Source organism: Buteo buteo, chromosome 5 (assembly GCF_964188355.1).
Source record: "Buteo buteo chromosome 5, bButBut1.hap1.1, whole genome shotgun sequence".
NCBI classification, from domain to species: Eukaryota; Metazoa; Chordata; class Aves; order Accipitriformes; family Accipitridae; genus Buteo; species Buteo buteo.
The window spans coordinates 36,496,932-36,517,999 of NC_134175.1; the positions used below are offsets into that span (position 1 = coordinate 36,496,932).

At 57.4% G+C, this 21,068-nt stretch overlaps 3 protein-coding genes across 5 annotated transcripts in view; 1 reads left to right on the plus strand and 2 right to left on the minus strand.

The window, feature by feature from the left end:
• The window catches only part of STK36 (serine/threonine kinase 36), a 12,078-nt gene extending 5,445 nt beyond the window's left edge, over window positions 1-6,633 (minus strand). Inside the window, exons 1-14 of the mRNA XM_075029391.1 lie at window positions 6,554-6,633; window positions 6,082-6,194; window positions 5,070-5,210; window positions 4,249-4,326; window positions 3,690-3,820; window positions 3,192-3,441; window positions 2,701-2,794; window positions 2,269-2,438; window positions 1,851-2,050; window positions 1,645-1,771; window positions 1,390-1,533; window positions 944-1,123; window positions 654-751; window positions 190-295 (exon numbers count right to left, since the gene is read on the minus strand). Coding sequence (XP_074885492.1) covers window positions 190-295; window positions 654-751; window positions 944-1,123; window positions 1,390-1,533; window positions 1,645-1,771; window positions 1,851-2,050; window positions 2,269-2,438; window positions 2,701-2,794; window positions 3,192-3,441; window positions 3,690-3,820; window positions 4,249-4,326; window positions 5,070-5,210; window positions 6,082-6,174 — 1,812 coding nt within the window. The 5' untranslated portion in view covers window positions 6,175-6,194; window positions 6,554-6,633. The remainder of the gene's footprint in view (window positions 1-189; window positions 296-653; window positions 752-943; window positions 1,124-1,389; window positions 1,534-1,644; window positions 1,772-1,850; window positions 2,051-2,268; window positions 2,439-2,700; window positions 2,795-3,191; window positions 3,442-3,689; window positions 3,821-4,248; window positions 4,327-5,069; window positions 5,211-6,081; window positions 6,195-6,553) is intronic.
• Window positions 6,634-6,642: 9 nt separating this feature from the next.
• RNF25 (ring finger protein 25) lies at window positions 6,643-12,742 on the plus strand. Its single transcript, XM_075028642.1, has 10 exons — window positions 6,643-6,724; window positions 6,878-6,952; window positions 7,048-7,150; window positions 7,253-7,320; window positions 8,047-8,116; window positions 8,243-8,314; window positions 9,059-9,199; window positions 10,017-10,106; window positions 10,666-10,800; window positions 10,917-12,742. The coding sequence occupies exons 1-10, from the start codon at window positions 6,687-6,689 to the stop codon at window positions 11,640-11,642; spliced, it is 1,518 nt and encodes a 505-aa protein (XP_074884743.1). The 5' UTR covers window positions 6,643-6,686; the 3' UTR covers window positions 11,643-12,742.
• A 1,718-nt stretch (window positions 12,743-14,460) lies between these two features.
• On the minus strand, window positions 14,461-20,989 carry BCS1L (BCS1 ubiquinol-cytochrome c reductase complex chaperone). 3 transcript variants are annotated; one of them, XM_075028654.1, is made up of 9 exons: window positions 20,885-20,989; window positions 20,086-20,482; window positions 19,587-19,963; window positions 19,171-19,310; window positions 18,861-19,055; window positions 18,403-18,466; window positions 17,849-18,018; window positions 17,270-17,387; window positions 14,461-16,078 (listed from the first exon to the last, which is right to left on the minus strand). In XM_075028654.1, the coding sequence occupies exons 3-9, from the start codon at window positions 19,904-19,906 to the stop codon at window positions 15,826-15,828; spliced, it is 1,260 nt and encodes a 419-aa protein (XP_074884755.1). In that variant the 5' UTR covers window positions 19,907-19,963; window positions 20,086-20,482; window positions 20,885-20,989; the 3' UTR covers window positions 14,461-15,825. The 3 variants fall into 3 exon arrangements, with proteins under 3 accessions (XP_074884755.1, XP_074884756.1, XP_074884757.1); XM_075028655.1 differs by lacking the exon at window positions 20,086-20,482 and having other exon boundaries at window positions 20,885-20,964; XM_075028656.1 differs by lacking the exon at window positions 20,885-20,989 and having other exon boundaries at window positions 20,086-20,829.
• Window positions 20,990-21,068: the final 79 nt, after the last annotated feature.

A 21,068-nucleotide genomic window follows, 5' to 3' on the forward strand; every position in this document is an offset into this window, starting at 1 on the left:
AGATCTCCTGCATGTGACCCACCCCAAAATCCCAGTGTGTGAGACAGCTTGCCCTGACAAGAATGTGTCATATCCTGCAGCTGGGAGCAGGGTCCTCAGCCTGTGCTCCCCCTGACACACACACCAAGCCCCACAGTTTCTGTCCCTGGGAGGGGAGGGGGAGGCAAAGGGAGACAGGGGCATCCTTACCAGGAGGCTTTGCTGGCAGAGTCTCATCTCGCTGTCGGCTGGCTCAGCTAGCAGCTTCAGCAGCAGGGCTAGGAAGCAGCTGGCACTCTCCTGGAAGGTCTGCAGGCTGGGGGAGGCAGCAGGGTCAGAGGACAGCAAAGAAACATAGCCCCTGGATGTGAGGACAGGCTCTGGCCAGGCCCATATGGCCCTGGCTAATGGAGCAGGCAGCACGCACTAGCACTGTGAGCTGCTGTCAGTAGGCAGCACAACTGGACTCTAGTCAGCTGTGCGTTTCCCTTAATTAGTCCCACTCACAGAAAGTGCTCCTCTGTGAGCACAGTGATGCAGCACGAAGTGTTTAGTCCATGGTGCTTCCCCACAGAGACAGCTCTAGCCACAGAGTATGAACACCACCCTCCTGCCTACTGCCGGGTCCCTGAAGTGGCCACAAGAGACCTCAGTGCACAGAAGGTTGTCCCTACCTGTCCTTTTGCCCACTCTCCTCCAGGACGCATTCACTGCTGAAATAAACTGTGGTCACCATGAGGAGGTCTGTCAGCACTGTGATACACCAGGGCTGCTGCAGGATCCAGAAAGAAACAGCAAGTAGGGATTGTCTGCTAGCCATCCCAACACCACCGCAACTGGATCCTTTCCTGCCAGGACCTCCCCCTTCTCAAGGGGGCCTTGAAAAGGCACCGGTCCTGTGAGCCAGCACCAGCACTCTGCAGGGCCGGAAGGAGCCCAAATTTCTCTGGGGTCCTACACCCACCTGCTTGGTGCTACCACTCTCCAGGATCTGTTTGGCTAGACACAGCAGGGACAGAGGCACATTCAGCTCTCGGCAGAAGTGGTCCAGCAACTCAGAGTCACAACGGGTAGCCAGGAGGTTGCCCACAACACAGAGCACAGGACGGAGACGGGAGGCTCCCTCCAGCATCCCTTCCAGCACCTGGACACAGAGAAGCCAGAACTCATGATCAGCAGCGGTTCTGGCCTGTCCATCAGCCATGGGGCAGCCATTCAACCCATTCAGGCAGGGGACAGCAAGGGAGCAGATGGCAAGCTAAGTGCATGAGACAGCTTTGGCTCCTGGAGAAGCAGAGGATCTTCTTGCTGGCTGGACTGAGGACTCTCCCAATACTACCGACCCAATTCTGGGGAAGAAGGCAGCATCCATGTCCCCAGTTGTAGTTGCCTGGGCCAGTCATCACTCACCTGCTGAGCAGAGTCTGCCAGGCGGGCCTGGACACGGTGCTGGAAGGCTGGATCCCTCAGGAGGCTCAGTGGTGTGCTCAGCTGCATGGCTGAGGGCTCAGTGGCCTCAATCAGGTGCTGCCACTCCTCATCGCTCTCCAGCTCCTAGCCACAGAGGAGAGAGGACTGGTGCCACAGACCCTGCCTGCCCTAGGGTCTCTGTACGAGCCCCTGGGGACTGGGCCCTGCTGTTCTCACCACAAGACACTGTCTTACCTCACTCTCCAGGTCCACGGTCTCAATGCTGCGCCTGTGCAATGGCTCTGCCCTGCCAGCACCAGGCTGCAGAGGGGCACCTGCTCCGGCAAACTCACGCTCATAGTCTTGAGTGATGCTGTGCTCACTGGTGAAGGAAACAGCACTGTCAGTAAACGACCTTGCCTTCCCCTCTTCCTCCTGTCCCAGCTTCAGCCTTCCCTCACCGTGGGTTGGGAGGAGGCCCCTCCAACTCCCACTCTGCCATGCTGCTCTTTCCTTGCAGGACACTGAGGTTCTTCTCGTTGGAGGCAGCCAGTGGCTCCCCCTCCCCAAGGGCTGCCTTCCCTGGAGCTGCTCTGGGTCTATGCCCTGGGCATCCTTTGCCAGAGTCCTTCGTAGGTGCATCACCTGTCTTCAGTTGCCCCTGGGTGATGGCAGAGAAGTTTGGTCAGGGCAGGGTTACTCAGCCAGATGAGTCCCCTAGACCTCACCACCCTGAGGACCCCACATCCTGGCTTGTATGTGGCTGGCACCCCAGCCTAACCCATGTACCTTCTGTTTTTCCCCTCAGGTCCCATTTCAGTGCCCCTCCTTTACCCTGACCGTGGAACACAGTGAGGGGAATCCCACACTTTCCTCCACCTTTTTCTGTGCCTTCTCAACCATCTTCTGCCGTGCCTTTCTCAGGATCCTGGACTGGCCGCTCCTGGGGGCCATGGAATGTGCTTGCTGCTCCTTCAGGGCCTGCAGCTCTGGGGACAGCTTGGTGGTGAAGGGGTTTGAGATCCCATGTTCTTCTGTGTCATCAATCACTGGGGAAGTGAGGGGAGAACTTCATCAGCAGCTCTCCCTTGGGACACAAGGAGAGTGATGGGGTCTGGGATCCCAGGGGAATCCCAGGGGACCCAGAGCAAGCCCAGGGGCAAGAGCTATGTCAGTGCTTGGAGAAAGCTGAGAGGAGGGAGGCAAAGACTAGGGTAGTAAAAATAGCAGGGCAGGGTGGTCCTCCCAGGCTCTAGGCAGTAGTAGGAGGAAACGGACCTGGCCAGCGCTGGAAAAAGAGCTGGTACTCACCAGTAACCCGTCCAGCAATGAAGGGATGAGAGAGCAGCTCCGGCCATGACAGGCGCTGGCGAGGGTCTTTCATTAGTAGTCCCTGCAGGAAGCTCTACAGGGCAGCACAGCACCAGGGTCACCAACACATGCTTGGAAGCCACCAGTGAGCACAGTGTACCCACCAGTCTCCCCTAGTGAGGGCACCCAGGCCTGTGTTCCCTGCCTGGCTCTAGGAAAGGAGTGGCTCTAGCGCTTAGGGCAGACCGGAAGACACTTCCCTTCCCAGTGCAGTAAATCACTACTCTGCTGTCAGCCCCAGTTTCCCCGCTTATGGACAGCAGTGGTAAGGGTCCCCCTCCCAGGAAGCCCAGCTCTCACCCCTTCTCTATGTTCTGAAATCCCTGTTAGGGGACATAAAACCTAAGAGTGGCCCATGAGGGCAGCAGGCGAGGCCAAAGCTGCTACCACATTAACGGATCTCAATCCATAGACAGGGCCTCTGCCCTTACCTTGAAGACTGGGCTTATGGCTGTGGGCCATTTGATAGGGTCCTTGACGATGAGGTTGACAAGCTGGAAGATGCTGCTGGTGTAGAAGGGAGGAGTGCCCACGAAGAGCTCGTACAGGATGCAGCCCACAGACCACAGGTCCGCTGTGTGGTCATATGGCCGCTCCTCCACCAGCTCAGGGGACATGTACAGCGGGGTGCCCTTGATGGAAGTCAGCACCATGGTGTGGATGCTCATGGCACGGGCAAATCTGTCAGAGAAAAGTACAGATGGCCAGTTCAGGCTGAAACATCCATTGCAGCTCCCAGGGAGATCCCTACAAGTTTACCAACATCTCTCCCCTCTGGAGTCCAAAATCCCCCATCCCTGCTCAACCTCTAAAGATGCAGAGAATCCAGAGCCCCTTCCACACTCCTCCCTCCTCCTCTACAGCATCCAGGATATCGCTTGGCTGCCCCAAGGCCAAGTGTCCCCCTCAAGCCGGCCCCCAGCACCCACCCAAAGTCACAGAGCTTGACGATGCCATCTTTGCCCAGCAGGATGTTCTGGGGTTTCATGTCGCGGTGCAGGATGCGGTGGGAGTGCAGGTAATAGAGAGCAGAGACCAGTTGGGCAGCTATGGTCTGGACCTGCCGGAGACATGGGAGCCTCACCCTGTGTCCCATGGTGCCACTAGCTGGCACAACCATGGGGTCTCTTACAGCCTGGCTCCCCCAGTACCCCCACTCCTGCCCTTGCCCTCTTTGGGGCAGGGACCAGCCCCAGCCATGGGCCAGAAGTTCCTTGGAGTAGGCCGATGGCCAAGACAGCAGCCTGGTGCTGTGGTCCTTGGAGAGGGAACAGGGAAACTGAGGTCCCTGCTGGACCCCACTGTCCCCCAGTGCAACCTGGTGCCCTCCCCATCCCCTTCAGAAGCTCTGCCAGGTAAAGCCCCGGAGCCACCCTCACCCTTCTGATGTCTCCTGACCCACAGCAGAGACTCGCTGCCTGCAGGCAGACAAATCCTGTTCTCTCCATCCCGCAGCAAACACTGTGTGGCCACTGCCTTGACAGTCACCTGGTCCTCGGGCAAACTCCCATCATCCTCCAGGATCTGGAAGAGCTCCCCCTCTGCATAGTCAGTCACCACCACCACCTGGAGGTAAGAGCACCATGGTGAGATCAGGCACTCACCCAGGTGCATCCCCACCATGCCCTGGGGACCGGGACAGAGCAGGGTAGGAAATCTGAGGGACGTGCTGGGGTGTCATCATGCACAGCCCATCAGCTTGGGCTGGGACCTGGGATGGGAGAGATCCCCTGTGGCTGCACTGCAGCAAGGACCTGGCACTTAGCAGAGGCCTTGTGGCTGTCCTTACCTCGGACAGCCAGCAGAAACCAGGGAAGAGGGAAGGACAGGACAAGCCCAGAATGGTACTTTCAAGCCCAGTGGGTAGAAATCACTCCCTTGAGCTTGTTTTGAATCTGCTACCCAATTACTTTATTTCATGCCTCCATATCCCAGAGCACAGTCTTCAGTCCTTTCTTATCATACTCTCTCCATGAGAGTTTAAATCAGTGAAAAGTCAGTCTCTGAAGAGACTGATGAGGTGACTGAAGAGTCACCTTCATCCTGTGGTTCGAAACCACTCCTCTTGCATCACACACCCCCTGCCCAGCTCCTTCACCTCTGCATATGACGTAGCGTACCCCACACAGGCCAGATAGGTGCTGGCTCCCTACACAGCACATATTGGAGGGCTCTGAAAAACAGTGACCAGGCCCTGGGAGGGTGTCACCAGCATCTCCTGAGAAAGAGGTCCCTATGACAGCAGGGGTCAGCCCCTGTTCCCCTGCCCCAGTCAAGCAAAAGCATCTGCCCGGAGTAGTCCCCTTCACCTCCTTGTCGGTCTCAAAGCTGTCAAGCATCTGGATGATGTTGGGGTGATGGAGGCCTCTCATGATCTCAATTTCCCGCTGCAGGTTCTTCAGCTCCTTCTCAGACCGCCTCACCTTGGGTATGAACTTCAATGCCACCACCTTTCAAAGCAGGCAAAGCTGGGATCAGACCAAGTTCCCACCCACCCTGGCACAGACTGTGTTTAACCCAAACGGGCCTCAGCTTTTCCAGCTAAGCACACCAAACGAGATGTTTTTTCACTGGATCCCTTGGAGCTGGGGCTCCCCCCAGGCCCTTGCACATCGATACAGGTGCTCACAGTACTTTGCACATTGGTGTTTAAAGCAAAGAAATTTAATCAGTGAGCACAGACAAAACTAGGACTGCCAGAAACACGGGACAGGACCTAGAGATGCTGGTGGACAGCAAGCCTAACATGACCCAGCAGCAAGCCCTGGCAGTGAGGAGCACTAGCAGCACCCTGAGCTGTACCAACAGGCAGGAGTTGGAGGGAAGTGACTATTGGCCTTTATTTGGAACTTCTTAGACTGCGTTGGCAATATTGTGGCCAGTTTTTGGCCCAGAAAGACATCAATAGGCTGGAGGGGGTATAACAGAGGCCATTGGATGGTGAGGGGGCTGAAGCATGTGGGAGGATGACACAAGGATTACAAATTGAAACAGGGAAGCTTCAACTTGATTTAAGGAAAAACGATTCACCCCAAGTATAGCCAAGCACTGGCTGCGGGGTGTTTGTCCTTGAGGTTTCACAGGATCTGGATTTAGTGCTGGCCCTGCTTTGAGCAGTGGATGGACTAGAGACCTCCTGTAGTCCCTTGAACCTGAATGAGTCTGTGCCAGCAGGAGCTGGCCAGGAATGTCAGCAGAAAAATGGATGAGTGCTGAGTCCCAAAGGCCTGGCAAGGCCCTAGAACCTAACAGCCACCAGAAATCATTCCCGGTGCCACACAACAGACCCCCAGCCCTCTCCCCTGCCACCTCTCTCCTCACCTGGGCGCTGTGTTTCCGGCGCCCCTTGTACACGCGCCCAAAAGAGCCTTCGCCGATCATTTCCAGGACATGGTACTTCTCCATGGCGGGCATTCAGGGAGGGGGCCGCTGAGCTGCTGAGGCAAAACGGCCGGTGAGGAAAAGCGCTTCACCCTCTTTCCCATCCTCTTGCCCTCCGCCACTGGCTGCCAAGGGGCACCAACCCCCAACCCCAGCTGCGATGGAGATGGGCAGTGCCAGTGCTGGGAAGACAGGGCTACACGCTCTGCGATCCCAAATCCCAAGGGCCGGGGCTTCCCCTCCCCGCCGGCATCTCCCCTCCCCGCAGCGCTCCACCCAGCGCCCGGTCGCCAGGACGGGTGTCCCCGGGGCCCTCCGCCGGGCTCTGTCCCTGCCCCCCCAGCTCCACCTCCGCTCCCCTACGGCAGGACGAGACCCAAGACCTGGTCGAAGCCCCCCGGGTGGGAATAACCTCGCCCAGCTCCGCTCCCGTCGCGGCCCGGTCACCCCCGGGCCCGCTGCCGCCACGGCGTCGCCTAGCAACACTCTCCCCGCCCGTGCGCCCTCGCTGAGGTTCCGCTTCCGGTTCCGGGGCGTGAGGGAAGATGGCGGCTGCCGGTGAGGAGGCGGAGGCGACGGACTGGTAAACGCGCTCCCCCCACCCTTTTCCTGGCCCTGATGCCTCGCACCGCCGGTACCCCGCACCCCCAGCCCAGCGGGGGGGGGGGGGTCGGCGGCGCCGCTGCCTGACCCCCCCGCCCGGTCCCCGCCTGACCCCCCCGCCCGGTCCCCGCAGGGCCCTGCCGCCCGAGGTGGAGGTGCTGGAGTCCATCTACCTGGAGGAGCTGCGGGTAGCGCGGGGCCGCGGCAGGTACGTACCGGGGCCCACATCCTCCTCCCCTCCGCCCCGGGGCCCGGCCCGGCCCGGCCCGGCGCCGCCGCCCCTCACCTCGGCCTGCCCCGCAGGTGGGAGCCCTGGGAGATCAGCATCACCCTGCACCCCGCCACGGCCCAGGACCAGGACTCCCAGTATGTCCGCTTTACCCTGGTGCTCTCCGTGCCCCCCCAGGTAGGCTGTCAGACCCCCGTGCCCCGTTTCCTCCCCACCCCAGGTCTCTACGCTTTCCTTGTTGCGCTTTAGGTGTTTTTCTTTCTTTTTTTTTTTTCTTAGTATCCCAACAAAGCTCCGGAAATCTCAATCAGGAACCCGCGGGGGCTGTCAGATGAGCAAATTCAAAAGTGAGTGCCGGGAGGGTGGGGAGAGGGTGATCCTTTCCTCCGGAGATCCGGGAGGCAGAACTGGTGGAAAAGCCTTCTCTCAAATTCATATGGCTCCCCGTGTCCGGTTAACAGATGGATACAGGTCCCTAAATCACCTTGATTTAAATTTCATGGGAGCCACTGGTGCTCAGTTTGACACTGGGGGTCCCCCCTATGGTTGTTCCCCTGTGGTCCCCCTGAAATGTAATCTAAATCCCCTGGGCTTTCGAGGCTGTTGGTCCTGCTTTGACAGAGGTGGAACTGAACTGAGTCCTTGGGCAGCCCATTGTTGCCTTTGTGCTCCTGTCCTTGGTGCAGCGGAGTGTGTGCAGGGAGACCCTGGTACCTGCCAGCAGCACAGGAGTGACGCGGCTCCTGCCAGACCTGGTCAGGGGCTGCCATCAGATAAACAAAGCCTGATATTCATCAAGACCAAAGGGTGCTGGGTGAGCTTGAGCTGAGGCAGTCAGCAAACCTGCTCTTGCATGTCCTCTGAAGGCAAAGGCTTCTTGTGTGCTGGCTTGTGGGGAGCTGGGAGAGCACGTGAATATGTGTGTGCACATGTGCCCATCCCATGCTGCAGGCAAAGCCTGAAGGCCAGTGCTCTATTTCTTCCTCCTCTCATCGTGGCAGGGTGACAGGTATGTGGGATAGTGAAAAGGTGTGGCTAAATTTGTGTTAAGCATTTCTGCCACTTTGCTGCAGGATTTCCCAGACCCTTAGAAGTGTTGCTGAAGCCAGGCTGGGGACAGAGGTGCTCTACGAACTGATTGAGGTGAGAGTTGGGGGAGACTGGGGGTGACCAGCCACAGACACTGCTCCCGGGCTGCCCGAGGGGTGGGAGAGCCCTGAGCCCATGGGCAGGCCAGTGAGTAAAATGTTTGCTTTGATGCTTCTGCAGAAGGGGAAGGAGATTCTCACTGACAACAACATTCCTCACGGCCAGTGCGTGATCTGCCTGTATGGATTCCAGGTAGGCATGTGTCTCCTGGCCCTGCAAGCTGGCTGGGAAGTGAGGTGAGAAATGGGGAGCCTGGGGCTCAAAGCTTACAATATCAGCCTGGGACCAGGGTGTGCCTCAGCAGCCCCCTGCCCCCCTGCCCTGTAGGCAATCCTATTGACCATGAACATTCCTAAGGCGATATATGCTACTCTCCTCGTCAGCCTGAAGATAACCATCTACAGAAACAAGGCATAGGGGCAGTGAGTGTTGCCAGTGTCTCCAAAGGAGTAGGTAGGGTGTGGGGATAGTTGTTGGTGCATCTCAACTTCCCTGTGTTGGTCAAAGCTCGCCTGGAGTTCAGCACACAGGTGGTCAGGAGGGACTGGAACACATCCGTGCAGGTGCTGAGGTCTGCGGGGAAAGGGGAGCTTGCCTTGTCCAGGTTGCAAGGAGAGGCAGTGCTTGCCTAGGAAGGAGAACACAACAGGTGAGCAGATTGCTGCTTACACAGGAGTATACACAGAGAAATCGGTCACAAAAACTTTGCACCTTGACATTAGGAGTGTTTCTCACACTCAGAACAGGGAGCAGTGTCCCAGTAAGAGCTGAGGAAGTAGAGATGAATTCCAGGAGAAGATGTTGTGTGGCTCTGCCAGCAATAGTGCTAATTCCCCACTGCCAGCACTGACATGGGAGTGAAAACCCACCTCAGCTGGGGAGGCTACACAACCCTGTGCTCAGAAACCCTTTGAAGCTGCCCTTTCTCCTCTACAGGAGAGAGAAGCCTTCACCAAGACCCACTGCTACCACTACTTCCACTCCCACTGCCTGGCCCGCTATGCCCAGCACATGGAGGAGGAGATCCTCATGCAGCAGGAGGAGAGAGAGCAGCACCTGGCGCCATCCCCCAAACAGGTACCGCGCGCTGGGCTTCCTCCCCAGGCCCCCTGCGCAGGCCCTCGTGATGTCTCTGTTACCCCCTTCGGGACATGGGAGTAAGGGCTAGCCTGACCCAGCAGCATGGTCAGTGTCATGCCCGCAGCGAGAATCAAAGCAGGGATTAGACCAAGTGATCCCCAAGGGCCCTTTCCAACCAAAATTACCCCATAAGTTTTTAGTACTTTAGCAGTTGGTTTATTGGATATCTGGGTCAGTGCCTGCTGTGGAAGGGGGCAGGGGAGTTGCATTTTTGGACTTCTGGAACCACAGGAGTTAGAAAAGAGAGCTCCTTCCCTAGTCCTTGAACTGCAGGGGTTTGCAGCAGGATAAACATTATCACCTGTGTTCTGGGGCAATAAAACCTGCTTGAGCATGTGTTGGAAGAGTTATCAGCCACAGAGCAAACAGCACAGCTGAGTGTGAAACAAGTTAAAGGCTCCTTCCTGCAAAACCCTTTCAAAGACGTGCTGCCTAGATGACATGCTCCACTTTGGTGTGGAGTAAAATAGATCCTAGCCTAAGGATGACTGAAGCCATATGTGCTGACAGAGGTGGTTTGTACAGCGGTCAGCCACTGGAGCACAAATCCCAGTGAGCCTCGTGGTGGAGAAACCTTCTGTAGCAGTCGTTGAGACACCAGGCTGCCCTCATGCTGCTGGAACCCCCCTGGGCTTCTCTGCCCTGGCAGAAGAGTGAAGAAGGCCACCCTGTTCCACTTCCAGGCTGGGGTTATCCAGCAGTGTGTGAGCTGTGTTGTGGCCAGGGTTTGGTATCACCGCTTGCCTCCCTGCAGGAAGTCGGTGTGCAGTGCCCTGTCTGCCGGGAGACCCTGGTGTATGATCTCTGTGCTCTGAAGGCAGCACCCCCGCCGCAGCACCCGCTGGTAAGAGATGGGGGCTCACCTGCCCAGCTGCACCCGCTCACTGGGTAGCTTCAACTGGGATGTTATAGCAGAATGAATACACGCTCTGAGGTCCTCCTAGATGGCCCATCCAAAGGGCAGTTCACAAAACCTAGCAGGGCATCTCCTGACTCTTTGATGTGTCCACAAAGAGCAGGTTTAGTTGTATAGCCCTGAGTCTTGAGCAGATGTGCTGGGGGAGAGGTGATTCTGCCATGGGGCATGTCTCTGTACTCACCGGGATATAATCGGGCTCAGGAGAGTGACCTGACCTGATCGTAGCTGCTCTGCATCTTGCCGCACAACAGGATGTCCCAAGGCAGTCACTGTAAGAACAGTGGGTCTGCACTAGCATGCTCTGCCTCTGTCGAGGGATTTCGCATGCATCTGTAGGCCTGGCCAAATGTGGCAAAGGGAAGCAGGTTGCCTGGGTGCTGTGTGATCAAAGGAGGGTTTGGGGAGTAGCTCTTAGCACTGCCAGCTGCCTATCTATGCTAGGTGTTGAGAGAGCCCTTACCCCGCCTTACTTTCTGCCGCTCAGGAGCCATACAGGCCGGACGCCAAGACACTGCAGCAGCAGGAAGAACTGCGCTTAATTTTCAAGAGACAGCAAGAGAAAGGGGGCATCATTGACCCTGAAGCAGAGAGGAACCGTTACTTCATCAGCCTCCAGGCGGTATGGCACTAGGGGCAGAGAGCTGGCGAGGGGGGCCCTGGACTGCAGGACTGAGTGCTGTTGTCTGCTGTGGGACTCCCCTGTCCCTTTCTTCACTGGTGGCTTCTTTCTTTCAGCCTCCAGCTGCTGTCGATCCAGACCAAGCAGCCGCTGCCTCTGAGCTGCCAGTGAGTGCAGGTGCTGTGGATGTGCCCCAGCCGCCCAGCCAAGCCTCGGCTCCAGACCCAGCTGGGGCACCAGTGGCCAGGGCAGAACCCGGGCGGCCCGAGAGGCCTGCTGTGCCCAGAGAGCAACAGAGCAAGAGGGAGAGGCACAGAGGGGAGAGGCCAGGCCCCAGAGGCCAGGGCAGGCAGTCGTGCAGTGGCTCACAGGAACCGGCAGAGGAAGCCTGTCATACGCTCCATGGCTCCAGGGGGCCCAGGGGCTTCAGCCGGAGACCAGAGCGAAGACCAGGTGGGAGGCACAGCCAGGAGTTTCCAAAGCCTCACAGCAGAAGCAGGGCTGCTGCCTTGGCTGAAAGAAAGGAGTTGTGCCCTGAAGACCCCTCACCTGTAACAGAGGGAGTGGACTTGAAAGAGGAGTGCCGTGATGTGGAGAGATGGACCCCGGAGGAGGGGGCAGAGGCCCGGGGCAGGGAGAAGGAGAACCTGGCATTCAACCGCAGCGACCACAGAGCAGCTCCCAGCTGGCAGGGCCACCACAGGCCCTGGGATTGTGGGAGGTGGGAGAGGTCCAGAGTCCAGGAGCGTGGTTCCTACCCCAGAGCACCAAGAGGGCGAGGAGTGTTCAGGCCCAGTGGACGACGAGAAGCCCATCTCCTTGAGAAGGAGAGTGGCTCCTAGCAGGAGTGGTGAGGGGCTGGGCTGGGGTAGGGAAGGGCTGTTTCTGGGGAGAACAGTGAAGGCTCTGGTGGAGCAGTAGCAAGCAGACACCATACCCCTTGGGAGGGAGGAGGCAGTTGACATGTGGCACAGCTTGGGACAGCATATGCGTGGAATGAAGCATCCTGGCGTGAGTGACTGGCTGTCACCAGCGTTGGAGAAGCTGACTCCTGATAGATGATGTAAGCCATGGTCTCGGGGGACCCAGGGGACAGAGGAAGCGTGACTGGGGACCTGCAGCCATCATCCCTGTATGTGAGCTGCCAGGAAATGTGCACACCTACAGAGCAAATGGACTGAGCCTAGCGTGTTGCGATGGCAGAGCCAGTGTCATGGCAGGACTTTCCCTGGAAGCCAGCATCCTGTGGAACCATGGTGGTGCTAAGTGATGAGGCTGTGCCAGGGCAGCAGCCTGGAGCTCAGCTTCCTGTGTCCCCCATTCCTTCTTAGAGCGCCTTCTCAACTGCTGTCCCTGTCCCTTGGAGACAGCATTGCTTCTTCTGCAGCCCTGACTGCTGTTCAGCTGATGGGCTCAGCCAGGCAAGTCTTTTGTACGACAGGACATTTCCCAGTCCCAGCCAGGAGAGCTAAATTAAGCTTAAGTCAATGCATTGGCAGGTCAGGGCTGTCTGGTGGCTGAGGCTTCGGGTTGGCTCCTGCTCCCCCAGGCAGCCTGAATTTAGCTGGAGCTCCTGCCCTGTCCTTCAGCTGCTTTTTGTGCAGGCAGAAGCTGACGGAGACCTGTGAAGAGCACTCTGCTTTGTGACCTGTATCTGTCAGGCTCCCTCTCAAAGGCCAGGCCAGGTTGTCTCTTGGAGCTTCCAACAGCCCGGAGTGAAAACATGCCCCAATACTTTGGATACTCTTTCTTACTCTCTTTTCATCTTTGAGCTGATCTTGCCTCAAAGAAATGAGGATTTGCTGTTTAAACTAACTTGGTGCAGTTCCTTCTGCTGCTGCTTCACAGATTTAATGTGTCCCACTCCACAGCCATGATGGGTGATCCCAAGCTTCTGAAGTGGGACACTGGTATTAAATTAATTTGTTGGGTCTTCTCCAGAGCCTGCTCCCTTTGTTTTCTCTGACCTCTCGCTCCTGTTCTTTGCTGTTTGGAGCGAAGGTGTTGATCCCTGGTATTGCTCACTCCCCTCCCTGCTCCCTACACCTGGAGCTGGGGCAGAGACCTTCCCCTGGCACTCCTGGGTGGCAGGAGGGCTCCCCAGGCCCTGCTTTGCCTGACTTGGTGTAAGCTGTCTGGCTCACCCAGACAGTACTGACTCCTTCACACTTGTTTGTGCCTTGTGCCCTCACCTCTCTTTTGGCCACACATGGGTTGTTACTGTCTTTCTTCTCCCACTGAGTGCAAAAACAGCCATGCTGTGATGGACTTGTCAGGTGAGATCCCTAGGAAACCAAAGGCTGTGTGCCAGCTGGGAGGGCATTTGCGCTGTATCTGCCTGGCTGATGCTTTGGCACATGAATGGTGCACAAAAGCTCTCTCTTGAATGGGTCCTTCTCACCTCCTGCCCTGCTCTCTCCATGCCTGGCCTTGTCCTGAAGGAGTTAGTTTAACCCGTTGCCCAAGAACCTTCTGTGCTTAGATTTCCAACACTGGCCTGTTTTCAACCCTAATGCTGTAAAAGCATTATTTTTTTTTAACTCCTTGGTCTGAACCTACACTACCTGTCCTGGGCTTGGGGATATGAGCGCCAGATGTTGTGCCCTGCTGGGGATGAGGGCTGAGCACTCGCTCCCTGAAGAAAGCCCAGATTTTTCTTCAGTGCTTGCTCTGTCCTTGCTCCAGCTAATTTCTGGGTGAACAGTCTGTCCACACTTGGGTGAAAAGGTGTAAACTTTATCTGACGTTGGTGCTTGTTCTGCTGCCTCCTGCCTTCACTTTTGAAATTGCTGTACTCCAAGAAAGGCATTTGATCATGTCCTGACAGAAACGTGAAGATCTCTGCCCCTTGCAGCAGCTGAAGCTCCTTGGCTTCCTCCAGTGAGCCAGACTTACTCTCAGCAGGAAAGCTGCTGTGGCCAGTGTTTGGAGCATGGGAATTCAGCCATGGAAACTGGAGTGAGTGAGGACTTGGGTAACGTCAATCAAATGCCAGACGTGTTAGAGGGGAGGCTTTTTTCCTGGGAGTAGGGATTTAGGAAGGGCCCTCACCTTTCTGACTCACTGCTGTCAGCCTGGAGCAGAGGACATTTTGCAACAGCACATGGAAACATATGTGGGCTAAACAAAATAAACCTCTCCATTGGAGGGGAGGAATGGAGCCGGCACCCTGCCCTGGGGCTCCTTGCTTGGTGTCCACCTGCATCACCCACCTACCTCACAGGGCTGTTGTGAGGCTTAATGGGCAAAAGCACTCATGTTGGGCAGAAGGGCACCAGCGACATCTGTAGCATTAACACTATTAAAAGCAAGCAGAGTGAGAGATGTTGCCTGTGCTCTTGTGTGGTGGCATCGTGGTGGGGGCCCATGTCCCCTCTGGCTCTTCCTCACCACTTCCCCATCCTCCCAAACTGCTGCAAGGCATTTGCTAGTTGCTCACTGGCCGGTTTTGATGCCCAGCTTTGTGAGACAAGCCTGGATCCAAGCAGTTAGCCTCTGATATGGCCAGGCATGGGGTTTGAGATGCCAACAGCAGCACCCTGCTCTGGGAGCTGCCTGAGTCACTAGAGACCCCCCGTGGCCAGAGGATCAACCCTTCACTTGCAGAAACATTTGTGCAAGTCTACGGTTGCATCAAAGCAGCGCCCATTCAGGCTGAAATTCAGCCAGGTGGCATTGGCTGGGCCTCTTCGTATCCCTGAGTGCTCTCAGCTTCGCCCTTGGCCCCGCAGGGCAGAGCCAAGACAAGGGCTGAGCAGTGACCTAATGGTTGGGGTTTGGCCTGGAACCAGCTCCCCTAGCTCTGCCAAGGTGACGCAGCCCCCCGAGGCAAGGACATGAACACAAGGCTGGCTCTGGGGAAGCTCATTTTGGGACTCTGAAACAGGGACTAGGGAGGAGAGAGGCTCTGGCTGGCTTGTTCTGTGGGTCAGCATGCATACCCTGACCCCTGGCTCCAAGGCACTGGGAAGGAGGTGCAAACCCTGCTCACTTCTTGATTGTTTTGCAGGCACCTGTGGCTCTACCAACCCATCCAGGACTTTTGTTCCTGGTGGGAAGGAAGCCTGGTGACAGGGCTGTGAGACTGCCAGCAGCTGGCCAAGTCCCTCCTTCAGCCATGCAGGGCCTCTCCTGCTGGAAGGAGAGGAGGAGTCACCTCCAACAGGGATTTCTGCACCTTGCACTGGGCTGGCCTGGCTGCAGAAATGCCTGTTGGGGTTAACATCAAGCTCTTGGGAAGATGTTCTGTAACCAGCCAAAGCCTCTCATCTGCCCCCACAGGCAGGCATGCAGTAACTCCAGGGCCCCACCTCTCCTCTGGCAGGAGGGACAGTCATGCCCGCCCAGGAACAATGTCCAAGCAGATCTGCGACTTGGCATCACAACTCAGCAGGGCAGGAGCTGTGGCACCAGCCTGCAGCCTGAGGGACAACGAGCTGTCTCTTGGGAGCCACTTCTGAAACACTCTGGATTTGCAAAACTGGCCATGCCGAGCTGCGGTCAGGAGGGCTCTGGACCAGCAGCTGGGGCAACCAGTTAGTGTGGCAACTAATAGGTGAAGGGACCGGAGAGCTAAGAGCCATGTTGTGCACTTCACAGAGGATATTCACAAACCAGTGAAGACTGCTGTCCCTTCAAAGACTAGCAGCTTGAGCACTGTAGCGTCCCAATGTCCTGCCCCAGGAAAGTGCCCTTCTGGGGCACCCCTAGGCTGCTCCACGAGGAAGGGGATTCACATCCAGGAGCCTCGGCAGTTTACAGCAATCCCAGCATGAGGCATGCACTGGTGAGTGGGGCCGGTGCAGTATTGCCCAAGTCTGGGGAGCAGCAAGAGCTGATTTCCTCTCCCTGCTGCAAGGCTGGCAGCTCTGACTCTCCACATGTTTTAATAAAAAGCCAAGGCCTTGGACAGGTAGAGGTGAACAGAGACCTGGCCTGCATGGCTGTGCAGCTCCATGGCATCCCCAGGATGGTCAAGTCCTTGCCCCAGTCCTTGCAGTGTGGCAGGGGAAAGCTGGCCCCTAGTCACAGCAGGATGGAGCCTGCGTTTGAAATGGCTCCTTCAGGGTCCGTCTTGTAGAGCATGAAGTGGCCCTGTACCTGGGCAGCGCTGATCTGTTTGGAGACCGCCAGTGCCTGCTCCGCAAACCGCTCGGCTGCAGCCAGGGACTGCTCGGGGTAGAAGCGCTGGAACATGCAGGCAAGCTGCCAGCGGGAGCAATGACCCACATACTGCTTGAGATCCACGCGGCCAGGACGCACCAGGGCTGGGTCCAGCCTGTTGAGAGACACAGGGGTGCGTTGAAAACCTGATCTAAGTGTCTTTGCAGGGTGGGTCCTGCAGGAATCATAGAATCATTTAGGTTGGAAAAGACCTTTAAGATCATGGAGTCCAACCATCAACAATGCCCACTAAACCATGTCCTGAAGTGCCTTGTCTACACGCTTTTTGAATATCTCCAGGGATGGTGACTCAACCACTTTCCTGGGCAGCCTGTTCCAATACTTGACAAACCTTTCAGTAAAGAAATTTTTCCTAATATCCAATCTAAACCTCCCCTGCCACAACTTGAGGCATTTCCTCTCCTATCTCCAGCCACCTGACAGAAGAGAGTGGCACCCACCTCGCTACAACCTCCTTTCAGGTAGTTGTAGAGAGCGATAAGGTCTCCCCTCAGCCTCCTTTTCTCCAGACTAAACAACCCCAGTTCCCTCAGCCACTCCTCATAAGACTTGTGCTCACCCCTCACCAACTTGGTTGCCCTTCTCTGGACACGCTCCAGAACCTCAATGTCTTTCCTGTAGTGAGGGTCCCAAAACTGAACACAGTAAAGGCCCCCCCGCTCCATGCTAGCACAGCCAGTGTCCTATCTGTAAGGTGCTCTGCATTGTGAGATGGTAAAGGTGGGGAAGAGGTTTGACCCTGGGGGATTGACGGGGGGAAATCAACCCAAAAGAAGCGAGAGAGACAGGGAAGGGCTGGCTCCGGAAGAGGACAAGCATGTCCTGGGAAACAGCTCTGCTCATCTCTGTCCTATGAGCAACCTCTGAACAACCCTCTAGGCCAGCTCAGTCTGGAGTGAACCAAGCTTGCCACAGGGCAGCGTCTGGCCGGGTGCCGTGAGCCCAGGCTGCATCCTGCCAACCCAACGGGCTGCACATGGGGCTTGTGTTTTACTGGCAGCATGGCCACAACCCCAAAACCTGCAGATCCCCATGGGCAGGAAGCTGGTACCTCTCCTGAAGGGCACAACCTTGCTGGTCTGAACAGCAAGGAAGCATCTGAGGCTCCAGCAAAAGAGACCCTGATTAGCAATCAAGGGATTTGCATCCCAAGGGAGGATTTGGGAAACCTGAATCCCCAGTCTGCACACTGAAGGATGTAAACAGCCCTCCGTAAAGCCCATCAAAAGGGAGCAAGGTTTTCCCATGCTACCCTCCCTGTTCCCTCCCAGACGGCAGCTCTGACCTGTCCACGTAGTTGGTGGTCATGAAGACAATTCGGGCCTCTGTGGAGGCTACACCATCCAGCGCGTTGAGGAGGCCACTGAAGGTCAGGCGCCCCATGCCTTGGTACACAGCTGGGTCTGCAGACAGAGGTGTCTGAGATCATATCCACTGGCCACTAACCCCATGCAGTCTTGCAGGCCACCTCCCTATCACCTGAGGCTTAAGCCAAGCTCCCCACTCTCTCCTTGCCCTGAGGTTGACCCTCTGTCTCTCCCTGGCTGGCAGCACATTTACCTCCCCTGCCCACCTGCACCCCTGGGAATCCAGAAAGAGAATAAGGGAGAAAGCCATCCCCTCCCTCACGCTGAAAATAGCTGGGCAGGAGAAGTGTCTTTGCCTGAGGATAAAGGACCCAAACTTCCCTTTATATAGCCTAGCCACAACTGGGTGAGGTCCAGCTTGGGCCCCGAGGCCCCAGAGAGCGGCCCACTCCTGGTCTCTGCTGGTGTGGCAGAGCAGCCCAGAGTCCAAACCTTTCCCCAGCACAGCCAGCAAACCTCCCTCCCACCACTGGCCCAGGAACAGGGGCACTGCTCACTCTCAGCAGCGAGGTCCCGGCTGACGAAGGCAGCATCCACGTCCTCCAGCAGGATGATGCTCTGCTGCGGTGCCACACTCAGGAGGTGATTGAGCCGGTCATCGGAGAGGCTGCGGTCGCTGAGGCTCAGCAGGCAGATACTGTACTGCAGCTCCCCAGCCAGGGCTGTGCTGGGAAGGACACAAACCACAGGGGTGAATCACAGCGAGAAAGCCCGGAGCAGAGGAAGAACTGGATCTCCATGGCCAGCAGCAGGAGAGAGGGCAGAAGCATCCTCCCCCAGAGGAGATCAGATATGGAGGGCGGGTGGGAGCCCCCTGCTCAGCCTGCTGGTGCCATGCAGCACTGTGCAAAGCAAGGGTGTGAAGGGCTTGTCACCCTGACCTGCCACGGTGCCAGCAACACAAATGCTTATACCAGGCACCACACAGGAGGGCACAGCCCACTCCTGCATTTCAAACCCAAACTCATCCACACCCTCTCAGAAGAGACTGCTGTGCCCCAGAGCAGGCAGCTGGCAGGAAAACTGCTGTTAGCCAGCTGGCAATACTCACATGAAGCTGCTTTTCCCACAGCCAGGAGGACCATACAGCAGGTAGCCTCTTCGGTAGGGGATCCCTAAAAGACAGTGTCCTTTTAGGAATCAGCTGGGTTGCTCTGAGATCTCTCCCCAGAGCCATGGGGGCTGTGCTGAGCACACACAGAGGATACACCAGAGGAAGGCAAGCAGCAGGGAAAAATCTCTCTACAGCCATGTCCAGAGAGGACCACAGGCATCCTGCCTCATCCCAACAGCAGCGTCACAGGAGCAATGAACTCCGTGGCTTATAGTGGTTTCCTGGATTAGATTGAACCAAGGGGAGTTTGTTCCTTTGCAGACCCAGGCCTGAACCCAGCACCCGGGCTTGCTCATTTACAGGATGTGGCCAAGGTGGTGCCCCACAGCCGTGGCTGCAGGGGGGTAAGGAGCCGCGCTGGGCATGGTACAGAGGATGCCACACTGGAGCCTTGCCTCTCTCGCTGTACCACTTGGGGTTGTCGATGAACTCCTTCACGTCCTGGACCAGCCTCTCTGACACACCTTCCTCCAGCACCACGGAGCTGAGAGGCCGCCGCCGGCGGGGAAAGCCGAACTGCCGCCACTCTGCTCCCATGGCCGTGTACATGATTGTCCTTCCCTCCTGCTGCTGCAGTGCCAGCTCCCGGGCTGCAGAGAGAGGCAGAGGGGACAGCTGGCAGGGAAAAGGATCTCCCTGGAAGCTCTGGGCATCTCCTGGGAGCAGGCTGTTCCCAGCAGGACCCCACACAGCTCCCCTACAGACCTTCCTGGAGGATATTGAAGAAGATCTCCCGCTTGGTGCCCAGCGCAGTGAAGGTGACAGACTCCCAGGGTGTCCCTGTGTGCAGGTCGATCATCTGCTTCTCCCGGTTGCGCTCGATGCGAATCCACTTCCTGCGATACCTGAAGTGGGAAGACAGGGTTGGGAGACAGTGGTCCAGCACCACTCAGCTGTGCCCAGCCCAGTTCATGCATCAAAGAGAACACTCATCTTGGGTAAGGAAATCACCTCACACCGGTGAATACAGACTCCTCTCGCTACTCTCAATGTCCTGCCCTAATCCAGACCCAAGGAGGAGGCAGAATCCTCTCTGTTGTCTCCATGGACACCTCAGGTTGGAGTTTCCTTGCCAAAACGAGGGTCAATCCCCAAACTACTTTCCCCCTGCCCTCCCTTACCAGATGAAATGGTTCCCAGGGCTTGGGACAAAGTCGAACTTGGTGCTGACACGCCCACTTTCATGCTGCAGGTACGACGTCTCAACGCTGAGGTGCTGTGTGTGCTTGGCATGGTGGGAGATCCAGTTCAGCAGCCAGTGGTAGCTTTTATCCTTGCTGGGCACCTCCAAGGTGATCATACAATGGCGCCTGAAAGCCACCAGCCCAAACTGGGCCCCTTTCCGGGCTAATGCCAGGGCTGTGCCCACCCCGACAAGGCCAAACCCAGCCCCGAAATACGGGTTGTCCTTCAGTGCTAAGACAAAGTCAGAAAAGGGCATTGTGGGAGGTTAAGCGGCTCCTTTTCACAGCATCGTCTCTGCGCTCTGGAAACAAACCTGTGTGGAAAAAGGAGGACTGAATGGCAGCGGGGAACGCAACAGGTCAACCACAGTTGCCTGGCCTTTATTGTGGTTGGTTCGCAAGGCAAAAGGCAGCCTGGCACATTCAGATCCCACACCCGTGCTTATCTTATTAGCGGGGGTTCAGACTGCCGCTGGCCACAGGAACCTTCTCCCCCTCTGCAGCCTCTGGGTGAGACAGGCAGGAGGGGTCCAAGAGCTGGAGGCTCTCAAGCAAGCGCAGGAGCATCTGTTCCTTCTTCAGCCATGACAACAAGCCCAGAGTTTTACACAGTTTTATTCTTTAAACAGCTACAAATCACTGAGCACTCCAACTATTTAAGGTTTATTGTTTGAAAAAGCTGAAGCGCGTCCCCAGGCTGAGCCGAGAGCTGTTTCTTTGCTGCTGGCAACAGGCACGCGACTGTGGTGGAAGCAGCATCTCCATGTCTGGATTAAGGGCACCAGCCGCACACTTAAGGGGCCCGAAGTTTCTCCAGCTCCCTCAGCACAGGTCTGTCAGATATAGGGGATGAGAGGGAGCCTCCCCCAACAGAGAGACAGCCTGACGGACATGCTCTGCTCCCTCAGGGAGAATCCCACCTCCCCCAGAACAGGGTCTGACCCCGCAGCAAGGCTCCTTCCCAGGACAGTGCCTGCCCTGCCCCACAGGAAGGCCTCGGGCCCACGGCAGGGTCCCTGCCCCGCAGTAGGGCCTTTCCCCCCGCAGCCGAGCCTCAGCCCCGCGGCGGGAGCCCACCTTCCCCCGCAGGAGACCCAGCCCCACACCGGCCTTCCCCACGACAAGGCCCCAGCCCCCGTCCGCTCCACGGCGGGGCCGCAGCTCCCCTCATCCCCTCCGGCAGGAGCTCGCCCCCGCCGGTACCGGCCTCGGCCTACGGCCCCGCCGCCCCTCACCTCCGCGCAGCGCCGCTCTAGCCCAAGCCGCGTCGCTCTCTATAGCCCCGACCCTCACTTCCGCCCGGCGCCGCTTCCGGCCGGCTGCCGGCTCGCACCATAGAGCGGAGCCGGGGCGGTCGGCGGGGCAGAGCAGAGCGGCCGCGCGAGCCGCACAAAGGGTGACGCTCCCTCCCGCCCGGCG